This window comes from Dendroctonus ponderosae, unplaced genomic scaffold (assembly GCF_020466585.1).
Source record: "Dendroctonus ponderosae isolate FM_Combo_2020 unplaced genomic scaffold, Dpon_F_20191213v2 Dpon_F_20191213_10, whole genome shotgun sequence".
Lineage (NCBI taxonomy): Eukaryota > Metazoa > Arthropoda > Insecta > Coleoptera > Curculionidae > Dendroctonus > Dendroctonus ponderosae.
This window is the reverse complement of record NW_026017111.1, coordinates 6421368-6446541: the sequence shown is the minus strand read 5'-3', so window position 1 is coordinate 6446541 and position 25174 is coordinate 6421368. Positions and strand designations below refer to the sequence as shown.

Below are 25174 nucleotides of genomic sequence, written 5' to 3'. Positions count from 1 at the left end.
CATTAATATCTTCAGAAGAAGATAAAACAACGGTCCAGACGCTGAAGATGATTTTGCATCGAACACGATAGAAGGATGCCAGTTCGAACTTATAAAAGTAAAAATATGCACTGTTAAAGTTGCCAATGTTTGTCTCACAAAATTAACAAGATAGAAAATGTTATATTTTCATGTAGCATAAATAATTTCTACAAATCCTGGTTAAACGTTTTTCGCAAAAACATGACAAAAAAATAGATCCTAAAAAATTGGCTCAAAGTTCAAGCTTCTCTACTACTCTTTTGTACCATTAATTCATGCCGAAAAATTCCATATCCTTGTTTCCTCTTCTATTCGAATCATTTTCGTCTTCGATTTCTTTAGAATTTAGCTTGTTATTATTTGAAATAATACAGCGTTCAGTTGGCTCAAACTTTGTCGTCTTAAATCTTCCATCTTTCTGAAGTCTTTGGATTCTCAATTTCAATTTCTTTTCCAATTTCCTTTTGCTACCAAACTTCACTCCAAGTAGTTTCACTAGTAAACTGTTCCACACTTGCAGTCTTGGAACACTGCGAAAAATATTTGGATTTTGCAAATTTAAGCTCTGTTCTCGGTTTTAATGTGAGCACAAAATCCCTTGTTTCATTCCTAAAACAGCTCTGCGATTTGCCCAATTAGTTCTTTACTTTCTGTCTTGCTGCTGCCCTTCATAACATTGGCTCCGCTCTGATTCCTCGACTTTCATTTCTTCGTTGTCATTTCATCTATATAGATAATTTTTTCCATTTTACTCTTTTACTTTCAACTGCGTTGTTGCTTTCTACATTAAGTGATTCCTGGAAGTTTTTCTCTCCATCTTTCCATAGCTTAATTTTCTTTTCTCATTGTGACCTCACATTTTTTTGTCAATATGGCATATTGGCATTTTTTGTTACATGGCTTGTTTCCATAACAATATTTCTAGCTCTTATCTCTGCGTCTTTAGTGTCACTCCTTCTTGCATATTCTTTATCCATCATCTAGTCGCTCCTCTGGTCTCCCCTTTCATTTCTACCACCACTTATTTTTTAACCCACTCGGCCATTCGTCTATGCTCAATCTTACCATGTCTACATTTCTCTTTCCGTTTAATACCCTTCCTTTTGCGACTTAATTTATATAATTTGTTTTATTGCATTTTGCACTTTCTCAAGTTTGCTCAGCATCGGGACTATGTTTTCTCCGGAAATTGCCAGAAGTGCTGCTTCTTCAGCAAACCGCAGGTTAGAAACACACCAGAATAGAATTTTGCTAGTGTTTGCCATATTTAAATTTGTTTTTCACTCAGCAATGTTTTGAATAAGTTCAATAGTACTTTTGCTGGTGCATCAGGGGTTGAAGTGGGGTTTAAAAAACATTCAAAACATCCCCCTGACCCCTGGCCGAACCAATTAGACTCAAACATCTTTCACCAGGTCCAACTTAAACACACAATAAAACAGACTTGCAAAAAGCTTCCCAACTAATGCAAGTACAGACGGAAAAGCGGCCCAGCGACGGGCCATTATTCACATTTTTTTTGGATAATATTAACCGGCCTGATGGGCCGTCATTAGCAAAAACCCCGAGGTGCGACAAGCCCATCCAGAACAGTCGGAAGATGATTACCAGAAACCGGCCAAGAGAATGATGGTCATTTATCTCGATTAAACCGCACCAACGCCGATCCTTCATAGGCAAAAGCTGGAAATATTAGCAATCCAGATAAAAACGCCCGCTACTCTGTACATGCCTTATTGAATTCGCGAGTGCCTTGCACAGGAGCCCCGTCTAATAGGGGGGCATATTAAATTCCACTTTAATATTTCGTCTTTTGATGTCCCATTCAGACGTATGCCTGCCTGCTTGCACAGTTAAATAAACCGGTTTATTGCTGTTTTCCATGCTGGCAACAAGATAAGTAAATTGAGTGGAGGAGGAAGCAACGTACAAGGAAAATACATTCGAACGAGTGGAAACTTGAGACGTTTGATTTAAGAACCGGCAGGTACATCAAGGAGTTGGCTCGTCATTGCTCAGCAGTATCCAGGAAGGAATAGAAAACCGAAAACTACACCCCCGAACTAACGGGATTAAGCCGAGGATATTTTCCTTTGAGGAAAAGATTAAGTGTCATTTCATTACACAAGGCGCAGTTATTTACAGTGGAAAACGGAAGAATGGGGGCGAACATTCTTTTAATTACTTCATACCTAATGAAGATTGGGCCAAATTCAGTTTCCCGGCGCGACCTCAATGGGCGCAGAATTCGCTCCGATCAAAAGAGGCTTAATTCCTGATCACCTCAATAACTCAAAGAATTTTCCGATTACCCGGGGAAAATTGGCCGCCATTTCTCGATACAGATTTATCACGGATCCCATTCATTAAATCCGCGTTTGCTGTGATTTATTTGCCAATGTTCGCGTGTGTGTTCATTCGAGAGGCTGGCTAGATTTATGTTTTTCCTCTATTCCTGTCTGGATATCAACTAAACAATGTGTATTGAAAAACGAACAGAACTGCTCAACAATCCACCACGCAAACTGAGTTCCAGCCACTCTGGAAATTGCACTACAAACTCCATACTCTCACCAAAAAAAATTGTATCCACGCCACTGTGTTCCATTCTTTAAGGATGATGCAGGGAAACGAATAAGGTCAGACATGGACAAAAAAGGTCCAGAGGGCGGTTCTGCCCTTGCGAGGCTCACCAGTTATGCTAAACTGGAAGGATTGCTTGTCCTGATTGTTTTTCATTTATCTTGTCCCAAAACGCTTTTCGTTATTGGGGTTTTTTCGTTTACCTTCCAATGGTAAATTGATTGACGACAAAAGCATTGTTCAGTGTCTCCCAGCGGGTCGAGCTTGAGTGTTTTCTAGGCAGAAACTTGCGACTGGGCGATGGTAATTAATGCTGTTGCAGGAAATAAGTTAATCAATCAAAATCAAACAGAGCAAGAACTGGCAGTCTCAAGTCCTGCCTTTAGTTTTTTTCAGTTCATCAGTGGCTCCGCCCGAAATTGAGTAGGAGAAACAGGTGGGGCATTCACAAGAAAAACCAAAAAGGGCGATAATTCAGCAAATCAATCAAACACTGGCAGGAATCTACTGACAATGGATGTTCCATTGGCAAAGATTAAACGCGCCCCAAACCTGCCAGTCTGCTGTTTTAACATTTCAGTTAATTCCTCATTTCACATTTCGCCGTCTAAAACCTCAAAACGTTCCAAACAATCAGGCATATTTGCAGTGAAAGACATTGCAGGAGACAATCAAAGGCCCGGGAAACTGGAATGACTGCATAACATCTAGTGACAATACGCTTTCAAAATTGCATTATTTTCAGGGAAATTAACGAGAATTCCCGGCTCTGTGTTCAGCTGCGACCTGACGATACCACTTTACATTGGTCGAAGAAAGCATGCCAAAACACATGACAAATACTGGAAGTTTTCGTGGTTTCACTATTTACAGAGAAAGCGATTTCTGTTGAGCATTGAATTGGAATGTTAATTGTTTGGATATTTTTACTGCTTTTATTTAGCAGATCATGGCCCTTTTTCAAACCGATGATTGCTTAAGCGAGCTAAATGATACAAAACCAGAACAAGAAAAAAACCCGAAGAAACCGTAAAGAGGAAACTTAGAAAGATTACTGAAAATTAACTGAAAATCTTTACTGGTGCATTTTTAAAGCATTTAATCATGAAACTTTACAAAACGAACTCTTGAACTTTTATCGAAAAGTACAACTAATGCAATTCATTCCTTTGAAGAAGTTTCTGGGGCGCATAAGCAGCGATTAAAACCAGTACTAAAATCAGCGATGGAAAACCATTGGAAACATTCGCACACATTTCCTAGGGAGTGGAAATGGAAATCAAAGCTTTGATGTTGCACTTTAGAAAAAACTGATGTTGTGAAGTGAGGTTATGAGCAAAGTTGAACAGTTTTATGAACGGTTGCGCAGTTTAATGTTAGAAATTAAGCAGCAAAAGTACACATTAATATGCAGGTAAACCAACAATTAAAGACTAAATTTTGAAATTCGTTAGTGATGGTTTTATTCGTAAACTTGCAAGTGAATAGAACAATAGACGAACAAATTAAAGCCGCGATTGAAATTATGTATAGTAAGGTTAGACCAAAAAGTATCAGAAAAATGTAGACTTGAAACAACAAGGCAAATCCAGAGAGAGTAATTATTGGTGGAACCAAGAGCTACAAAAAATAAAAAGCAAAACTTTTATCACAGCTGGTTAGATGCAAAGTAAATAGAATACAAAAGAGAGTATGGAATTATTATAGCCAAGTTTAAATCTACGATAACAGACGAAGAAACCAAAGCGCCAAAAAGAAATGCCATACATGTCATGAACTTAATTAGATAAATTGGGGAAAGAAAATGCAAAAAGTCTGGGGATTCATAAAAAACATGAGATCCAACTAAAAATTTACCAATAATAGTGTTAACTCTATAAATCCTGAAAACATTGAAAAAGACAAAAAAATTCTTGTAAAAAGATCTTAGCATATAATGCATATAGCAATATCACTATTAAAAAATTGACACGCCTCAAGTCCAGAAGGAATACACGCAGAATTAATCAAAAATGGATCGACAGTTTTTTAGCTTTTAACAAATACCTACAGGGAGAGAGTCTCCCACATAATTGAAAAAAAATCTGGGTAACGTCCATAGAAAAGAAGGTAAGAAAAGAAGACGTAAAGTCAAGCACAAGTGAAAAAAGTAAGCACGCTGTACGAGTTTTTTGGATTTGAGAAATTTTGAATAGCTAGTTGCATTGCTTTGGAACTTTTTTAAGCGAGCCCACTGTAGGACAAATCATTCATATTCAGACAAGTACTTACCAACCAAGCGGATTTTTGTCGATTTTTACAACACTTCTGGAATATTTAGCAACGACTACGTTCCACACTTGGTGTTAATTTCAAATTTTTTATTTATTTTGTGTAGAGATTGCGAATTTTTAAGGCGCAGTTGGGACAATGCATCCATTTTGAAACTCGATATTTAGTAAGCAGCCGAAACTCAGCATGTACCGTCATTTTCACAAAATTTTCAAAATCTATGGGCACTAATTTCGTGCAAACTTTGTGGAAATTTTCAATGGCTAGTTGCGTTAGTTTTAAAGATGTGAAATTTGAAAAGAGAGCGCGCAGTTGGAAAAAACATTCATATAGAAACAGATACTTGCTAAGCGCGTAAAAAATCAGGATTTCTGGATATTTTTATAAGACTTTTGAGATATTTGGCCACATTATCGTCCAAACTTGCTAAAAATTTCAAATTTTTAGCTCATTTTTTGTAGAAGACGCGAATTTTTAAAGAAGAGAGTGCAATATTTGTAACCAACACACATCCTGCGCCAGTTTCGAAGATGTGAAACTTTAAATGAACGCGCGCATTGGGTTTAAACATTCAAATTGAGACCCGTATTTACTAAGCTCGCAATTTTATAGATTTTTATGAAACTGTTGGAATATTTAGCGACGACTATCGATCTAAGCCGGTCAAACGTTCACATTTATGCCTCCTTCAGTGTAGAAGCGCAACATTTGGAAAAGAAAGAAGAAATTTCTCAATTTTTGTATCTTTTCGTGTAGAAGACGCGAATTTTTAAATGAGTAAACGAGGAGGTTGTGTACACTTATCCATTTTAAGACCAATAATTACTAAGCAGTTTTTTAATACTTTCATTATCTTCAAAAAAAATGTGTCGGTGGTCAAAGTTGGTAAAAATTTGGAATTGCTTAAATTTGAAGAATTCTGAAGAAGAGCGAACAGTGGGAACAAACATTCATGTTGAGACAGATACTTACTAAGTTGGAAAAAATCAGGATTTTGGGCGATGTTTAAGAAACTTTTGGCATACGTAGCAACGACTACGTTCCAAACTTGGGGTTAATTTCAAATTTTTAGCTCTCTTTCTGTAGAAGATATGGACTTTTAAAGGAGATAGCGCCCTTGGGTACATACATCCATTTTGAGGCCGGTATTTACTAAGTAGGCAAAAATCAGGATTCCATGCGATCTTTCCCAAACTTTCAGAATGCCTTCCAAGCCTGGTTGAATTTTTGAATGGCTTACCTGCGCCAGTTTTGAAGCTTCGAAACTTTAAAGAGAACGCGCAGTTGGGTTTAAACATTCGTATTGATACAGATATTTTCTAACCTCGCAAAACTCAGAATTTCGTGTGATTTGAATGAAACTTTCGTAATGTTTAGCGACAGCTATTGTCTAATTTCTGCCTCCTGTAGTTTAAAAGATGCGAATTTTTAAATGGCAGCATGCAGTTAAGTACACATGCCCATTTTGAGATCGATATTTACTAAGCAGGCAAAATTCAGGAAGCAGCGCCATTTTTATTAAACTTTCAAAACCGGTACAGACTTACATGCTGCAAGCGTAGTGCAATTTTTTAATGCCTAGTTGTGTTAGTTTGAAAGACGTGAAATTTTGCAAGAGATCGCCCAGTTAGAAAAAAACGTGCATCTAGAAACAGATACTTGCTAAGCTCCCAAAAATCAAGATTTCGGGAGATTTTTATAAAACTTTTGATATATTTGGCTACATCTATCTTACACACCTGCAAAAAATCTAAAATTTTAAGCTCAGTTTTTGTAGAACACACGAATTTTTAAAGAAGCGAGCGCAATATTTGTACCCAACACCCATCCATTTTGAGACCGATGTATACTAACCAAGCGAAAATCGGAAATTCAGGCAAGTTTTATGAAACTTTCAGCATCTGTAGAGAACGCATGTCGTACAAAGCTGATAGCAATTTTGAATGGACTACTTGCGCCAATTTCAAAGATGTAAAACTTTAAATGAACGCTCTGGAAAAGAGAGAGCGCAGTAGGAAACAAAAATTCCTATTGAGACCGAAATGTACTAAACTGGTATAAATTTGAATTCCAAAAATTCTAATGAAACTTTCGACACTCATCGCGACAACAATTTTCCAAATCTGGTAAAGTTTCTCAATTTTTTTTCTATTGTTGTGTAGAAGACGCGACATTTTAAAGTAGAGAGCGCAGTTGGGTACATACATCCATGTTGAGATCGATATCTACTAAGCAGGCAAAAATCGGGATCCCAGGCAAGTTTTACTAGCCTTTCAGATTCTTCAGCAGTGTATGTCTTTGAAATCGGATTGATACTTCGAGTCGCTTACCTTCGCCAGTTTCGAAGGTGCAAAACTTTACAGGGGGCGCGCAATGGGGATTAAACATTCATATTGATGCTGATATTTACCAAGCTGGAAAAAAAAAATATTTTTAAGTAATTTTAATAAAACTTTACAACTAATATGTAATATGCTGCAAATTTAGGCAAAATTTCAAATCGCTAGTTGCGTTAGTTTGAAACATGCGAAACTTTGAAAGGGAGCGCGCAGTTGGGACAAAAATTCACATTGAGACAAATATTTATTACGCTCTCAAAAAATCAGGATCTTGGGAGATTTTTATAAAACTTTGAGGTGCTTGGCGGCCCCTAAGCTCTGTATCCCCTAAGCTCTGTAAAACTTTCAAATTTTTGGCTTTATTTGTGAAGAAGACACAACGTTTTAACTATGCCTGTCAAAGCTGGTGAAAATTTGGAATGGATTCGTGCGTTTCTTTGGCAGATGTAAAACTTTGAAGAAGAGCGAGTAGTTGGGAGCAAACATTCATACTGAGACTGATTCTTACTAAGCTGGCAAAAATGAGCATTTTTGCTGAATTTTTAATGGGACTTTCCTGGTGCTTAGCGACAGAAACCTGCCAAATGTGGAGAAACTTTCATCTTTTCGTCTCTTTTAGTTTGGAAGATACGAATTTTTAAATGGTAGCGCCCAGTTGAGTCTAAACATTCATAGACAGCTTCAGAAAACCCATATTTACTAAGCTGGCAAAAATCAGCATTTTAGGTGATTTTCGTAAAAGTTTCTGCGTAATTCCACACTCATCTTGTGCCTAGCTGGTGCAAATTTCAAATTTTTAGCTTCTTGAGTTTTGAACATGGCTACTAAGTTTCCAAAAATCGGGATTCAGGGGGATTTTAATGAACCTGTTAAGCGACAATTATCTCCTAGAGCCGACAAAATTTTCAAGTTTCTATCTGCTTTAGTTTAAAACACACAAATTTTGAAAAGGGAGTAGGATACAAACACTCATTTTGGGACCGATCTTTACTAAGCAGGCAAAATTAATCAGGATTCTGGGCGTTTTTGATCAAACTTTCAGCGACTTTGCCAACGAATGCACGCAAACCACTACTTACATTTCTGGAGATTAAAATTTAAAAAGTTTTTAGATAGTTCTGTGTTGAAACAGAAAAAGTTTCAGTTAAATGTACAAACTCCAAAGCACGCCCAGGTCAAAGATGAAAATAGTCAATTAAGAAAAGAAAACAGATGTTGCTTGGAACCATGGGCATCAGGAGGCGTGAAAGCCTGAAGAGAAAATTCTACATAACTATTTATACCTGGTGAATTGCTAAAATATCATGACTAGATGCCGCCAAAAGTGAGAGTTACTTCTTGCCGCATCGGATAAAATTGTAACTTCTACATTATCCAAAATAAGACCAAGTTTAGAGAACCGGAGTTTAATTTTGTTATTTTGCCCTCAAGCCGATATAATTATGAACGTCGTTTATTGTTTGTGGCACACTGTTTTGGAGTGGTTTTAAACTTCATCCAAACTTTTATTGATGCTTGCAGACATTAGAAGTCTCAATTTGTTTAGAATTAACTGCTTCTTATAGAAGCAATTTCTTTGTTGCATTGTTGGCCACTTTCAGAGAAAACCCACCCAAGAGTTGTTCGCAAATATTTGCAGTCCATCACTGGAAGATCATACTTTACCTGTAAATATCCAAAATCTCATCCGTTGTTACGTTCTTTACAGCATCTAAACCCACGCACTAGTGGACTTGTTCACATATATTTAAGCGTTTACTTCGATAAGATGAGGGAGATACTGAAAAATGTAATTTCTTCAAGATCCTCTCAAAGCGACTCCTGCACTTCTAGCACAATGGCCACTTCAATAAGCCTACATGTTCAGGCAGGTTTCAATATTGCGATCTGAATTCCGGGCGGCGTTTTCCTAAAGCGACTTTCGTCGTCGGATTTTAATCATCGCAACATGATAAGCTGCAGCGAAACTAGGAGATTCATAATAAATCTGGTGAAAGATTTAGTTCAGGTTCGTGCGAAAAAATCTGAAAGTTTTGCAACTTCCAAGGTTTATCATACGGCGGGAGCCTTGCCTGGATTGGAAGTTAATTTATGATTTTCAGTGCAGAGTTCCACGAATCGACCCCAGAACTTTAACATTGTTTTCTCCCAGTCCAGAAATACTGAGTAATTCCATTAGGAAGACTTCGGATATTTACAGTTTTGATGATTCTCTCATTAACCTGATTTGAAAATAGGTGTTCTTCTGGATGGAAATTCTTTTGGCCGGAGTAAAGCGTATCAAAATATTCAATCGGAACAGCGCTGCTTAATTTCGCTTTATAACCGCACTTCACAACATCAGTTTTTGCAAATAAATGTAATATAAATGACTGAAACCCATAAATTTTTATAACTTAGTTTTGGAGATGCAGTCAAATTAATTTTCATAGTGAAAACTGACCACAAATGTCTGGTTCACAGGTTTTGTTGCGTTTAGTGTAATATTTGCTGAACACATCAACAGTTATAATTAAAACTTCGACAAGCTGCGGAAAACTTTTCCCAGGTTTCGATCTTCGTAAATTGTCTTAGGAATATAAAATGGTAAAATTCATTCAGCCTTCTGCTCGTCAATGTTTTTCATCCGAAATTTTCCTTAGCGTTTATGGCATACCTGGAGACTGGAAGATGAAATAATCCAAATTAGGTTGTAAACTGTGACCAAAATAAGACTCGAAACGAAAATCGCTAAAAGCGCAAGCTTTCACGTTGAAAGTCTTCCCATTGTACGATGGGGAATAATTGCCCACGTACTTTCGCAGACCCCATCTTAATAAACATTCCCATTTCCTGGTGAGGTTTCTATAAACATCCGTTCATCGTCCCCCGTTCGCTACCGGTGAAACTTTGGAGAAAAATGGCCGAGATGAAACTTTAACGAGGCGCATTTTTCCATTCCGGTCGTTCGGAAAAATTATAGAAAGCCTTTTAATGGCCCGCGTCCGTTTTGATTAATATTTTTCGAAAAAGAAAACACGTAATAAAAGTTGAAGCCGGAAGTTCGGGCTCATTAATCACTCAGTCAGAGGGTCAGAGCGCACGATTTAAATTTGAAAACAACAATGGATTTGGCCTTATGTTACTGGGTGGCCGAATGCGAAACATTCACTAGATTGAGCTTTTGAAAAAGTCTGTCGCCAATATTCTCCCGGTTAAAGGATGAAATGGGTTCCAAACTAACTGAACCTAATGGACCATTTAGACACTTTCACCTTCAAGAAAAAGCATCAAAGCATAAGGGCTTTTTAAGAAGACTAAAAACTTCTCAAGGCTCTTTTTCTACCAGTAGCGGTTGAGATAAGGTGACCAGATAAGGTGGGTAAATTGCTGATATAAATTAGCCAGCAGGAGTTAATTGCAAAATAGCTCCGACTCCTTCTGGCTTGCACAGTACGTGATTTCACTCGCAGCACTCGGATCGTCTGGCCCTTTTCCATAAAACAACCGCAATTTTCTTCTAGGGATTCTTCGCAAAACGCCTGCATACAAAGCCACTTGATATTCCTGCTGGGTTCTGTGCTTGCTATTTCTCAGCTGATTTTCCCTGCTTTATTCCCTTTTTAATGATCAAGTTTCGTGGATATCAGCGCTGATTCGAGCAGGGGCGGCAAAAAACAGGGGCGTCCTTGCCGCTCCGAAGCAATTTTGATTCATTGGCAGCGCACAAAAACAGCTACAAATTCTCGAACAGTGCTGACACAATAGTGTAAAACTTTGGTCATTAAGCGGCAATAAATCAGGGGCGATCGTGCACATCTCAGGACGAATTTCCAGCAAAAGCCGATGAGTGGACACTCTCAACTGACCTCCTGTTTGAAGGATGGTCGAGCGAATGCGGTCTAATCGACTCTTCTTTAGCCGGAGTGTTATTAATTGGTCATTTGCATGAAGATATATGCCCTTGAGGCACGCCAATGGATTTCACTGAGCGTTAATTAGCCTCATTTGCTTCTGAGCTTCTGGATTCCTAAAATAGTATTTTTTGGCTTGATTGTACAGAATAAATTGATGAGAATTTGTCATGAAACCTCGGCAGGAATAAGTTATTGGATTTCTGCCCTTATTGGGAGTTTGATTTCATCTTTCTATGATTCTTTCCAATTTTCCGCATTTCCAATAGCGTGCCTTAATGGAATTCGTACCGTTTCGCGGCAAAATCAATTCTTTGAGAGAAAATTAACTCGCAAAATGCATCGTGCACGGAACAATGCATCCGAACCCAATCAGTTTTCTTTCGTTTTAATCAAATTCTCCTTGTTCTCAATCTGTGCCTATTGAATTTTAAAATTTTCATTCGTTTCCCCGATGGAAACAGGCCGGTTTCAGTCAAGGAAGTTCGATTTCCGTGTAATATTGAACGAATTTAATTGTTTCCAGTGGCAGGTTGCAGCCCTTTTCAATAAGCTTTGCATCTAGCATACATGCGCCCATAAATATTTATTTAAAATTAATGCTAAAAGCGCATTTCGCTGCAAATGCGGTTATTAAATTTTTCGACCCCTTTATGCAACTCCATTCGGGCGTAATGTTGAATTTTCGATATTTTATGGAAATAACAGTGAAATTAGGAGTATGGAGCCATAATTGAGTGGGAACACATTGCCTGGCAGTCCTTTTAAGCCGATTAATTTATTCAATATGACATTCGGATTGTTTTCTTTGCAAATTCAGGCCAAACGAATCGACGGCACCAAATCGCTTCAACATCCAATGAGAAAAAATAATTTTTCCCGCAGGTTTGATATGCACAATTCTATAGTCATTTCACCTCTGGCTTGTCTATCTAGCAGTTTAGTCAAGCTGAAGTTTTCAAAAACGCGTTACATCTATAGAGCCTTAAGCAGTCGATTCAAAAAAGGTGCTTTTCTATTTGAAGCCCGATAGAATTCTGATCATTTCAAGTGTTTTAGTGATTTTTCGTTAGTTATTAGATTGGAACATTTTATTCAATTTATTCCCCCTTCCATAATTCGTTTAAATGTTGTGCATAAATCGTGCTTTAAGAGTAAGATCTGATTTATAAAATCTTCAAATCACCGGGAAGAAACGTTGAAGCTCGCAACCACGGAATATCAAAAAAATATTTTGAACATCAACAAATTTCAATTTTTCAAATAATGCAGTTTGTACTAACTGCAAAACTAAACTTTAAACTAAAATGCGTGTGTAAAACATCCCTAAATGATTTAGAAATTCACTTGTTATAGGTGTACATTTTTACGGCTTTTTTCTATATTTCATTTAAGCGTTCAGGAAAATGAACCCTTAGTTTAGAACACCATGTACATTTTCAGTATTTTTTACATCACGAATTTCATTTTTAATTGCCTCAAATTTTTCTCTATTTTCGTCAAATTTGCAAGGAAGAAATCGGCCTTTTGGGTAATTTTTATGAATGATTAAATAGTCAAGGGTCTTCTAAACATGGGCCACTTTGAAATCGCTGTTTAGTTCCATTTGAAAGATACAAATTGTTTATTTATGTTTTTTTCTTATCCGACAGGCTCGGCACAACGTTGACATAAGAATATTTTTAATGCGTTTGTTGTGCAGACCTTTTTGGGCACGCCACTGTCACAAAACCAGTCTTGTGTCCGAACCGATCGGCACAACTTTCAAATTTAACACTCTTTAACTCTTTAATGTGCGAAGCCCTTCGGCACGGCACTCTAAGACTCAAATTCGATGGCAGACACTCAAAAGTCGCTAAATTTGGAGTGTTATACGCATCAACTTTGTCATTGAACATTCTTTAATGCTCTTGTTGCGCAGAACCCATCGGGAACGTCACTGTTGGATGGCACAAACTGAAGAATCACTAAGTTTGCAGTGGTTTTTGCGTCAAAACCAGTGTTGTGCCCGAATGGATCGGCACAACTTTCAAATTAAACACTCTTTAGTGCCTCTGTTGTGCGAAGCCCTTCGGGCACGACAGTAAAACAGTCATATTCGATGGCAAACGCTCAAAATTTGCTTATTTGGAGTGTCTTGCGCGTTAACATTGACATTAACGTTAACGTTAACACCCTTGCGGGCTCGGCGCTTGAACACTCAAATTCGATGGAAAACACTCAAAATTTGCCAAATTTGGAGTGTTTCAGGAGTCAATATTAACATTAAACATTCTTTAATGCATTTGCTGTGCCGAGCCCGTTGAACACGCCACTGACTGGATGGCAAAAACTAAAAAATCAAATAAAAAATCGTTAAGTTTGTAGTGATGTTTGCGTCAAAACCAGTGTCGAACCCGAATGGCTCGGCACACCTTTAAAATTAAACACCCTTTAGTGCGCCTGTTGTGCCAAACGCTTCGGGCCCTGCACTCGAACACTCAAATTCGATGGCAAACACTTAAAATTCGACAAATTTGTAGTCCTTTACGAGTCAACATTGGCATTAAACACCATTTCTTGCGTTCGTCGTGCTGAGCATGATTTTTTTTTGGAAAAGGTAAATAAACTGGAACTGTTCCTGCTGATGACTATCTTTTCAAAGGATGGTGCTTTTTCCTTCTTTTAAACTACCGTGGAACTAACATATTTTCAGGTCTTTTAGTGTTTATTGAACAGTTTAAATAAAATTTTCTTGAGCAGTTTTAATGAAAGGATATTCATTATTAAATTTGATTATTTCATGTTTCACTAAAAACCGAAACCGCTCCAGAAAACGAGGTATAGCTTGACTTGACTTCAGATTTAAAAAACATCTGGTCATTGACCAGAAGAACACTAAGACGATTTTCATCACATTCACTTCATTCATTCACAAAGCTTATTTTCTAAGGAGCCACAATAATTTAATATGTTGCAAAAGAGTAAAAATCCAGAAAAGTTTCTGCTGATGTGCATCCTTTCAAAGGATGGTGATTTCCTGTCTAAAGGCCTATGGAATTAAGACAATTTCAGGTGTTTTAGGTGTTATAGTGTTTTGTTGGTTCCGCGAAGAAATCGCTTAACTTTGCTTCAAATATAAGAGGAATATCCAACCCTTGACCAGGAGAATAGCAGAACTATGCTAGCTTAACTTTTACAGAGCGACAAGCACTAAATGTTTAAGAAAAAGCAATTAAACTAGAATTTGTTTAAAAATTCCCTCTTTCTTCATTTTAAATGTCCAATGACAAAAAAATTATTCCTTCTATAGATTTTGTATGTACAATGCTTAAAGCTTTCGAAAAAGCGTAACTTTTAAAGGGCCCCAACGATTAAATGTGTTTCAATAAGGGCACGAAACTTGAATGATTCCTGGTGATGAATATCCTTTTAAGGAGCACAAAAGATGAAAATTTACAGCAGTTAATAGCTCACCAAGTTATCTTTTATGTGCGATAGTATAGTAAGTACCATACATTCAGCTACTTATCGTTTAGCCAAATACCTTTGAAATATTTTAAATGCTGGGTCGCCGAAACCCAAATATACCGAGCGAATTCTCTAGAGATTTGTATTCGTTAATTCATAGTGGGTTTTAATAAATAACAGATTTGAACCATCAATAGGAGACCTTCTTTTCCACTGCTTTTATACACAAAATCTTCTCTTTATTCTGGTTTAAAAATTTTCAAAATCAGGCCAGAGTTAAAACAATTGCGACGTCAATAGTGGGGAAGGTTTGAACAACTGAACTTGCCTGGGTAAATCTGGTCGCAGCCTCGGCGCTTTTGCGAATCTCCTACATTTTAGCAATGCACTCGAAAGTTGAAAATGTGCGCCTTATTTTGTTTTCCCAAATGTAGAAGCCAGAAGGAAAAGTAGCCACTGAGAGTGTGGAAGGTTTCAAACAAATGGAGCTTGGGGGGTTTCAAACTCAAAACTTTCCCGATTAATTCTTCCAGCAGTTCAAGAGCTTTTGCAAACTTCCCACATCTGAACCTCGAAAGCTTTACTTTATGGAGGCTTTAGAAATTTGGCCAACTCTACATACAAGTTCTTAGCCCAAATGAAACCTGCCAACTGACTTGGAATTGTTTCCATTGAAGCAGAAGATTAGTCGCCCTGTATATAAAGCTTGTAGGTGGAACCTCGGCCTGTTCCATCCCCACAGGGTTCCATCGAACTTATCCTTTAACAAGTGTATACCTATGTTTTACATTAGTCAAACTCGAAGAAATCCCTTAAATTCCACTTAAATGGCCCATAAATCTCGCATTTAGATACCTTTACTTCCGAGTATCCTTTGTATTGGTGGATTCCTTATCAGCGTTTGGGCCAGGCATTCTTCGGGCAAAGTTGGCAAATTCGAACGCATTTGTGTTTGGTGTTTCGTCGAGATCAGTTGGTGCACTTCTTCAACATGTAAGTAAAGTGACCACGTGCCTTGCAGCCTTGCCCATTTTGCTGAAATTCCCAGCTCTTACCAGCCTTCGAAAAGCCCAATTTTCGGCCAGCCGCAATGTCGGTGGATGTATATTGAAAAATTGCAAATTTTCCCGTTTCCCATCTCCATTCTGGACCGTGCGTATATCTCCCAAGGGACGGCCAACTATATCGTGAACTAACAAGAGCGTTTCCTTTGTCGGCCAATATTCGGCACGATTGCCTTTGTTATGGAAATTAAACGGACAACTTTTACGGCTTTTATTGTCGGAAAGGGCCGTTATGTGAAAAGCGGTTCCACATGCAATCGGCCCAAACCGTTCCCCAAAGTGAACTCAATTTGATCTTTTACAGGCGAAAATTCGTCGTCTTCTTCTTTGTGGGGGCGGCTTGTCTGCTCAGCACCATCTCAGCTGGTCCCGTTGGGCGTCCACCTGGCAATGAAGCTTTAATGGTGGTCCAGCCGCCCGTTTCCGGCCTAGACTGGGTGAAGAACCACGTGGGCACGATCGCCTCAGGTAAGCCATTAATGTTGAAAATTCCGGGAAGATAACCAGAATTTTTTCCTTTTCTGCAGGTTTCCTTGGGTTCATTGGCGTAGTGATGGTGCTGGCCATTCTATTCCAGCCCGTCTATGTCTACCAGCTTTGCTACGCCTTGGGAGGCTGCCAGGACACTCTGGAGGATTATCTGGATGCTCTGCTGAAAGAGGATGCGCCAGAAAAGAGGAGGATTAAGCGCGATATGAAGGATTCAGACCTGGACTATGCGATGAGGATTATGAAAATGGCCATTCATCTCTACGGACAAAACACTTCTGAGGTAGCCCTCATTAAAGTCAACCCGCCAATCCGGGTGTTAAAACTTGAATAATTTCCTCTAGAACGAAGTGCAGAAAAATCAGAACACAACCGACCATGATGTGGAGCGTCGATCACCCGTCGACTTTATCGAGCCCGTTATGTTGATGATGTCCACCATGTACAAAGAATTCTTGGGCGATGAGCAAAAAAAAAACTTCAAGAAACCGCCATCCATAAGATAGCCGTATTGCTGGAGGCCATCCCGATCTTCGCTGGTGTGGTGCGGAAGTTGTTTCTGCTCTATGAGAACTTGGTAGGTTTCTTGGAGGCTTTGAGCAAGCTTTACGTTGTTGCCGGTCGGCTCTCTTATTAATTGCCATATGTAGTAGACGCAGACTGAAAGTTCGGTAGAATTAAATAGATTTTTGACGAGGAGACGCTGTGTTTTTTTGTATGACTGAATGAGCGTTTCCAGGCCGTATCAATTCGCAGCCCTAAAATTCGGGCATTTTCCAATTTTACTTTGATCCAAAGGGTTCCATTGAAATCCAGTTAAATATTCGCGATAATAAAGCCCTCGAACGCTCAAACGGGGCCCCGATTGTTTGTCTGCTAATTTATAACAAAGCTAATTATTGATAAACCCTGTTCGATCACGCTTTTGTGCACAGTCACTGTTCAGGACGAAAAAATTATTGGCGACATGAAGGAACTTTGGTTTTGCTTTTAGGCTTTTTGTTGTAAAATGTCCTTGAATATTGAACAATTTTTCCCAGTTTTAAAACTTGACAATCCAATATCAAATCTGGGGCCGGCAAAAATATCCTTTTTGTATTTTAATGGAAACTATTATGCTTCCTAGCACTCACAATAGCAGAAAGCACTCCTGCTGCATGAATAATATTTTGCTCTAATTTCCTCGTCATTCGATGAGCCGATCAGATCGATTAAAATAAAGGCCGAGTATTTTGGCTGTTGCCTCAACATGCAAAAGCAGTTGGAAAGCAAGCATTCCGATTTATGTCAATACAAATTTGCAATTTTTCTATAAACATATATCTTCATTTAAAATGCATGCAAAGTTACAATAAAGTGAAATTGCGCAATAAAAAATAATAAATAATTTCATATTCTCTGCAAATTAAGACAATCTTCGGTTGATGGGTTCAAGACCACTAAAAAGCATTTTTATTCCTTTTCTGAGCAAACTTTGGCTWGAAATTTGTATATTCTTTGTTAGTTTGTTAACTTATTATACAGTTTTATACTCTCTATTCGGCTGTTTGAAATTGATGCCTAGGGTGCGTTKGCTAAGCAGTTCTTGTGCTGAATTTATTTACATATTCAGRTTGGAAGAAAGAGCYTTTATYATTAKTAGTGTATTACACTCGCTTCTCTGATATTAAAATACCTTGAATTATAAACTGAAAACTAGTCAAATTATCAGAAAGAAACCCCCGATTTCCTTGATTTAGTTAAAAGCAACACGAAGAAGAAGAGACAGCTTTACTTTTCACTTTACCTTAACGCAAACATAAACAAAATTACTAAAAAAATCACAAATGGAGTAAGAATATAACAAATAGAAACATCAATTGCATTAGGGAACTAGAACAAGTCAGCACATAAATCTATCAGCTCACAATATTCACCAAATTGGCGATGGAAAACTAAATAGTGAGTACTAGTGAAAAAGACAAAAAGTGCATTTCAGTGTCTCGAGAGAAGAGTGGTTCTTTCCACTCGCGACTTTACAAGCGACCCGCATACTAAAAAACTGTCGAAAACAAAGTGGAAGACATTGAGGTCGAGTTTCTAAAAGTGTTTCCAGTTTTTCTCCACATTAGAAAATTTTCGAGTTTTTGGCACACCGAAATTTACTAAAGTGCAGTTCATGGTCTTTAGTGGGGACAGTTTTTAAGCCTGCAACTTCAACAGTAGTCTGTGTATTGAAAAACGCTCAAAAACACAATACGAAAGGCACTTAAAGGTGTTTTCAAAAGTGTTTTTAGTTGTTAATAGTAGCCAATTTAGGCGGCAAAAGAATTATTAAAGTTTTCGCTGAGTGTGTCAAGAGACTATATTTATTTTGGTCCAAACTTTTACAACGATGGTCAAAATATAAAAAATGTACAAATAAATCCAAAGTCACTCAAATTAAGTACCTTATAATGTTTTCGGTTTCATTCTGTGTTAGAAACTGGTCAAGTTAGGAGGGAAAATTTTTGACTAAAGTGCATTTTAGTGTTTCAAGAGAAGAGAGGTTTTTTCACCCGTCACTTTACGAGCGACCCGCAGATTAAAAAACTATCGAAAACAAAGTGGAAGACAGAAGTAAAGTATCTAAAACTTTTCCTGGTTTTCCTCAATCTGAAAAAAATTTCAAGTTTTTGGCATACCGAAAATGACAAAAATACGGTTCATTGCCTCTACTAAGTTTTTTTAAGCCTGCAAATACAACAGTCGCCTGTGGATTAAAAAACGCTCAAGAACACAACACGAAAGACACTAAAAAATTGTTTACAAAAGTGTTTTTAAGTTGTTAAAAGTAACCGATTTAGGAAGAAAAATAATTATTAAAGTTTTCGTTGAGTGTCTCAAGAGAATATATTTATTTTGCTCTAAACTTTTACGGCGATGTTCAAAATAACAAATATACACAAATAAACTCAAAGTCACTCAAATTATGTTTCTTATAATGTTTACGGTTTCCTTCTGTGTTAGAAACCGGTCAAGTTAGGAGGGAAAAATTTAACAAACCAACCGTTGGCACCTTAATCATAATTATTGTTATGGAAAACCGGTTTTATATTCATTTGTTTCACTGCTTTTCTTGATTAGTCGAGCCCTATGCATTATTATATTATAAGCGCGTAATGGTCAGGTACTTTCCTTGAGGAGATCGTAAAGCAGTTCAAAATTCGACCGCACAGAACAAGGAATCTTCGATTAACACCCTTATGAGCTTCATAGAAAGAAAAGCACTAACACCAGGCAATAAAATCAGTTTATGGCTCAACGCGCACTTTTATTCTCCAATATCTAAGGAAAACCAGTACTACTTTGAGAAAGAACTATATCTATTTTTTTCGATCGAAAATCAGTCTTAGCAGATCAAAAGAGTCTTGTAAAAAGTAAACAATGAATGGAAACTCTTTTGGACGAATGTCCCAAGTAAAATTGAGCCAGTTGTTTGCCATGTTAGATGTTTCTTTTGTGTACGTGACGTTCTTTCATCCTGTGAAAGTCATAAGTGAGAGTATGACTATAAAACTCAAAATTTTCAATTAGTGGCGAAAGGAATTGCCGTTCGGCACACTTGTTTTTTTCCAAAAACGGCATGAAACTCCAAAAGTTATGAACAAAAGAGAGGCAGGAATTTTTTTCCAAAAATGGGCAAATTCAAAGCGGCGTTTCTCCACAACTGATAAAGTCATAAAGATGGTCTCAAGCTTCAAACAAATGCTTTTCGTCCCGTTCCAAGGGTGTAACTTGTAACCATATTCTTTCCAATACGTTTGAAATTGCAAGCTGGGAAACACTGCAGTTCTCAGATGCAAAAGCTGTGGTTTGTTGGCAATTTGTACCGTTTTCCGACCCTTTTTTGGCTTTTCCAAATACCTTCGACACTCATTAAGTTATGAGCCCAAGTTTTTTTAAGTATTTTTTGCAAAAAACGAAACGCTGCAACGTTTCTTCCGCCCCCTCTAATTCTTTCTTTTTAAAAGTCATTTCCTGGGCGGTTGCGATGATTTTTTCATAAAATATTGTACGCATGGTGAATATATAGCATTTCTGAGAGTACATGTAAGGGTTAAAATGTTCACCTGACCGCAGCAATGTCGCGCTTACAAATTTCGCTCACACAAAAGGTGTGTTCCGTAGAAAATGTACCTCACTTTCATGGCGGCGTTGGGGTTTAAAAATCACTTTAAAGCTCAATGAGTTATCAGCAAAAGAGTGGTCAATATTTTCCTCCGTAATTTAGCAACTTTCTATGACAAACGGGTTTTGGCTTTTCAAAGTCGCTCAAACCTTTGCGAGTTATAAACTGCTGTTTGGATCAGCAATAAAGCAAATTTTAAGGTGTTTTTTTCTCGAAAACCAATTAGGCTCTGAAGTTCCTTTGCGCCTGCAAATGAGCCCTTTTGCAACTTCTTTGCCGTGTTATAGTGGCGAGATTTCAATTCCGAGAGTTAATGTAACGGCTGAAATGCTCACTTAATGCTAGCTAGGTTCAGTTGGGAAATTCTTGATACACAGGAGATTCCTTTCGTTGATAATTCTCTCCTCATTCACACTGTTTTTGATTTTAGGAAATCAGTCGAAAAGTTATACCTAGGCGGAAGAGAGCCTAGTTTTCTTCAGCAAATGGAGAATTTTCTGCTGAAGCTAAAGATAAATCGTTTTTTGAGCTGTTTCGGATAAGATTACAACTATTTGACCACAAAATTTTCAAATTGCAAGTGAGGAAATCTTCCAAACTTAAGGTTGGAATTGTTCACTTGCCCCTAACAAGGTTGGTTTTCCAAATTGTCGATATATAAAATCTGCCTTTTGATGACAATTGGATTGTGCATGAAAGCAGTTTTTAAACACGACTTAAAATTCAATGAGTTAGGAGCCAAATAGTAGCCAAAAGTTTGCTCCACCAAGATGCAATTTTTACAGTAATTTTTCTCAAAAAACCATAGAATTGTTTACGGCCAATTTACACTTTTTCCAAGCTGCGTTTCTTAAAATTAGTAAGTCTATAAATCCATTTCGCCATTTTCTTACAGTCTCTCTTTGAGCTCTCTAATTCTAGGTTTTAAATGATTAATTCTTTAAGAGCCATTTTTTTAAATCTAAATTGTTTTCAAGCTTAGTTGATTACTTTTTAGATGAATTTCAGAACGACTTGCCTTAAAAACCAAGAACGGTTTGAACATAATTTGTTGCTTTCCACAGAACCTTATCTTTTACCAGGATTTCGCGAGTAAATTTCGTATTGCTAGGGTGGAAGGTTTCCACAGGGGGATGGACCAACATCTGCTATATTGACGACAAAAGCGAGCGCTCTTAAACCTCTTTTAATTTCAGAGATACGAATTTCGCACACAAAACATACATATTTCTTGCTCTTCGACTTTTATCGAAGTTCGGCAGGTTCTCAAAAATTTTTCGGTACTGAGAGCAACTGGAAATATGTCCACTTATGCAACAGGATTTGCTCTATTGAGCACTGAAACGGCATATTTATAGTTCTTTCAGTTTTAGAGACATGCACTTTGCACCCAAAACTTACATATTTTACTCTTCCGGTCTTATCAAAGTTTGGTGGTTTCTCAAAAATTTACTGGTACTGACGGGAAATCGCAACTCTTTTCAGTTATGCCTTAGCATTTGCTCTATTTTGGGCTCACGCGGAAAATTTTTGCTATTTTAGTTTAAGAGATATGAAGTTTACCTGCAAAACTTACATAAGTTTTGCTCTGTCGCTTTTATCGAAGTTCGGAAGTTCCTCAAAATTCTTTGGTACTGCCAGCAAATGGCAGCTCTTCTCAATTAAGCAACAGCATTTATCCCTCTAAGGGCCAAAACGGCATATTTTCAACTTTTTAGTTTAAGAGTTATGAATTTTACAAGCAAACGAGGACAAGGTCTTTTTGATCGCAATCACACTCCGAGTGTAACCGCAACGGTTCAGATTTTCAGACTTCAGCTGAGACACTTTAGACACTTTGTGTGGCCATTAAGCCCATCTGAAAGATACGTTTAATATAAAATTTACTTTTGTAACACCAGACATAAAAAACCAGCTTTGCACAGAGTTTTCTATCGGAAATCTTAATAGATAATAGTTCGAAGTAGAGAATCGTTCAACTTTTTCCAGCAAACTTTTTTGAAATACGTTTAAAATGAAAGTTGATTTTGCAGCTAAAGCTTTTATGTAGGTTTCTATACAGTAACTCCCTAATAAGTAATAGTTTGAAATGGAAGTTCTTCTACCTTTTCCGGTAGAAAACTGTTTTCTGACATTAGACAATGCAGTGAGATTCAAATATTCTTGCAAGCAATGAAAACTGATGTTGTGGAGTGGGGTTATGCAAAGAACTTCAGCAATTTGGAGATAAAGTGTGCAATTCAATGCCAACTTTGATGTAATGAAACTAGACATTGAAATGCAGATATTTAAATCACTGATGATTCTAGTTGTCAAATGAACTATTTTACCGTTATCCCTTTGGTTTCACGTGTTTTCTTTGCTGTTTTACGCGTAAACCACATGAGGCAACAAGAATTTAGGTCATGGGGAAACCGTGCAAAAGTCGGTTTTGGCGATTTTTTAAAATCAATTTTGACTGTTGAGGCCTTCATACACTCAGATACTTTACAGATATGCTTCAGAATGGATTTTAAAGAAGCTACATGTACAACACAGACGTAAAAGTTTAAATACTGAATCTTATAACATCTCAACCTCAAGTGAGTTCAATTTTCTCTTTAGGGCGTTTGAAAGATCTACAACTCTCATTGGCCTAATAGCTTCAATTCTCAGCCGCCCGGTATGTAAATGATTATGGAAGTAGCAACATTTATATTAGCGGGCTACAAGCAACAGTTGCACAATTGGTCGCATTTAGTGGCATTCAATTAACATGGTCGTTCATTGTCCACAGGCCGGCCATTAATTATGGCGCAACGGGCCTGCATGCGGACTATCCGATTGATTTTAAATAAATACCTGCTACATAGATTAATTAGTTGGGAACAAGTTTCAGGGTTCATTTGTTGCTAATTATTGGCCAGGAAACCGGCTGTTACATCCGCGCACAACTTCATCGAGTTGAACTTCCATATGTGATCCATCGCTGCAGGTTGCAGGAACTTTAGCGATCACCGGAGGGTTCGAGCGCGTGCAAATGGGTTTCTTTCCACAATTTAATGCTAGACATTTGAATCAGCAGCTCGTCGAATTCCGCCTAAAAGCCTCTGGGTTGTGAAAGCAAATGAGCAACAATAGAGCCATCGCTCATATTAGGCACGCCCCATATCCTGCCGATAAAAAAATGTCACCTCATTATTTAAAATTGCTCACCAGAACGTCGATAACGCCAGCTCGCACTAGTGGCGGCCTTATAAATCATAATCCGCCCTTTTGCGCGATAACCCTTAAGGTAATTAGGGCCTTAGGACGTGTTGTCGTAAAAGTGCCTTTTTTCGCTCGACTTTTTTATGTCTCTAGCCCATGACTGATTGGCCATAGTAATGCGAAATTTAGCTCAATGTTCTCCACGCCCAAAAGCGGTTTTATTCCTGATGGAGTGTTGCTTTGATTATCAGCATCAGCTCTTAACTGTCGCTGTCCGTCTAAATCAAGCAACTTTTGTTGAGATTTCAGTTGAAACCAGTAAAGGTTTTGATATGTTTCGAGCGCTTTATATGGTAGTCAGAGAAAGAGTTAATTAAAACTATACCCACAACAAAGACCCAGTAGAGGCACATCACCGAACTAAATGGACAGCGTAGGTTAAAGCTGGGACAAGGTAAAAGCGAGTTTGGAAAAGGCCGCATATGAAGCGTTACACGCTAGAACGGTTATAAGGAGCAACAACAAAACGCTCTTAACCAGCAGAGACAAATGAAAAGGAAAAAGCAAAGCTGTAGAACATCAGGCAACAAAAAGTCCCGAATGCTTAGAAAAATACAAAAGGGTACGATAAGAAGCGAACACATTAGTGCGACAAACGAAAAAAGCGGAAGAGAAATTTTACCAAAAACAAATACGCCGCACAACACAAAAACACAACAAGACAAACAAACTTAAATCGAAAAATACAAATTCAGCACAAATAAGCCAAAATATACAGGCTACTATGGAGGTCAAAAGCAAGGACCCGGACCGGAACCGACATGGATCCATAACCGGAACGGAACCGGATTTTTTCTGGCCGGAACCGAAACTAAACTCATGTTTTATATTATCACACTCACACTTAAGTTGTACATACGTTTTATATTGTTGAGGCGGATTCATTTTTTTTTCAGACTGCTTGTTGGGTATTTCGCCTCAAAAATGTTTGTCTATTTTTGCTCCTATTTCGAAATAAGAACGAATTATTTATCAAAAAGTAATCAAGAACTATCACCTAGAGGGTATCCTGCGACACACTTAGGCTCAAGCTGTAAAAGAAAATTCCAATTAGTAAAGAAATTAATTTGAAAAATTACCTTGACGCTTCGAAAGCTATTTTCTGATACCGTTATCAAAAGAACCTAAAACCTGTTAATAAATTGTTGATAAGTTCTGTCTTTTTTAAAGACAAACATTTTTGAGGCGAAATACCCAACAAGCAGTCTGAAAAAATATCATCACACTGTTAACCGAAACCGAAATATTATATTTGATTTTTTTCGGTTTTTCGGAAAAACGAATTTCAGATTTTCTTAGAAATTTTCAAGTTCTTGTATTGTTGATTATTTTATATTTTTGTGAGTTTTTAACTATGTTTTTAACGCTCTTCGTGATTAATATGTCTTTTGTTATTAGTGGAAATTTTTCGTTGATGATAGTTGTTGGTTTTCACAGTTTTTATAGCTTCCGGTAAGAATACAAGTTGCCATTAATGAAAACTGGTTCTTCTTTCACGCATACACATTCAGAGGAAACAGTTTTAAAAGGAATTAATGAGCTCGAATTTTCTTCACAGGGTTCATTTATAGCCCTTAATAAAATTGAAATTATTTTAAATTCCTATGAAGTGGAACAAAAAAAGAATATTATTTGTGAGGACCGAGCGACTTTTCAATCGTTAGG

At 37.6% G+C, this 25174-nt stretch overlaps 2 protein-coding genes across 2 annotated transcripts in view; one reads left to right on the top strand and one right to left on the bottom strand.

Annotated features, from left to right (window-relative positions):
* LOC109535267 (neuroligin-4, X-linked) overlaps positions 1–25174 on the bottom strand; it is a gene marked incomplete at its 5' end in the record, with an annotated part of 206712 nt that overhangs the window by 124469 nt on the left and 57069 nt on the right. The window contains 1 exon segment of the mRNA XM_019901156.2: positions 7286–7289.
* Positions 15397–16809, top strand: LOC109535268. Its single transcript, XM_019901157.2, has 4 exons — positions 15397–15550; positions 15926–16089; positions 16149–16393; positions 16455–16809. Coding segments are annotated over exons 1-4 (573 nt in total). The 5' UTR covers positions 15397–15548; the 3' UTR covers positions 16617–16809.

Excerpts from the sequence above, each read along its gene's own strand:
- LOC109535268 (XM_019901157.2), top strand. Across the intron at positions 16,090-16,148 it reads CGTGGGCACGATCGCCTCAG|GTTTCCTTGGGTTCATTGGC; the intron begins GTAAGCCATTAA and ends CCTTTTCTGCAG. Across the intron at positions 16,394-16,454 it reads ACGGACAAAACACTTCTGAG|AACGAAGTGCAGAAAAATCA; the intron begins GTAGCCCTCATT and ends AATTTCCTCTAG.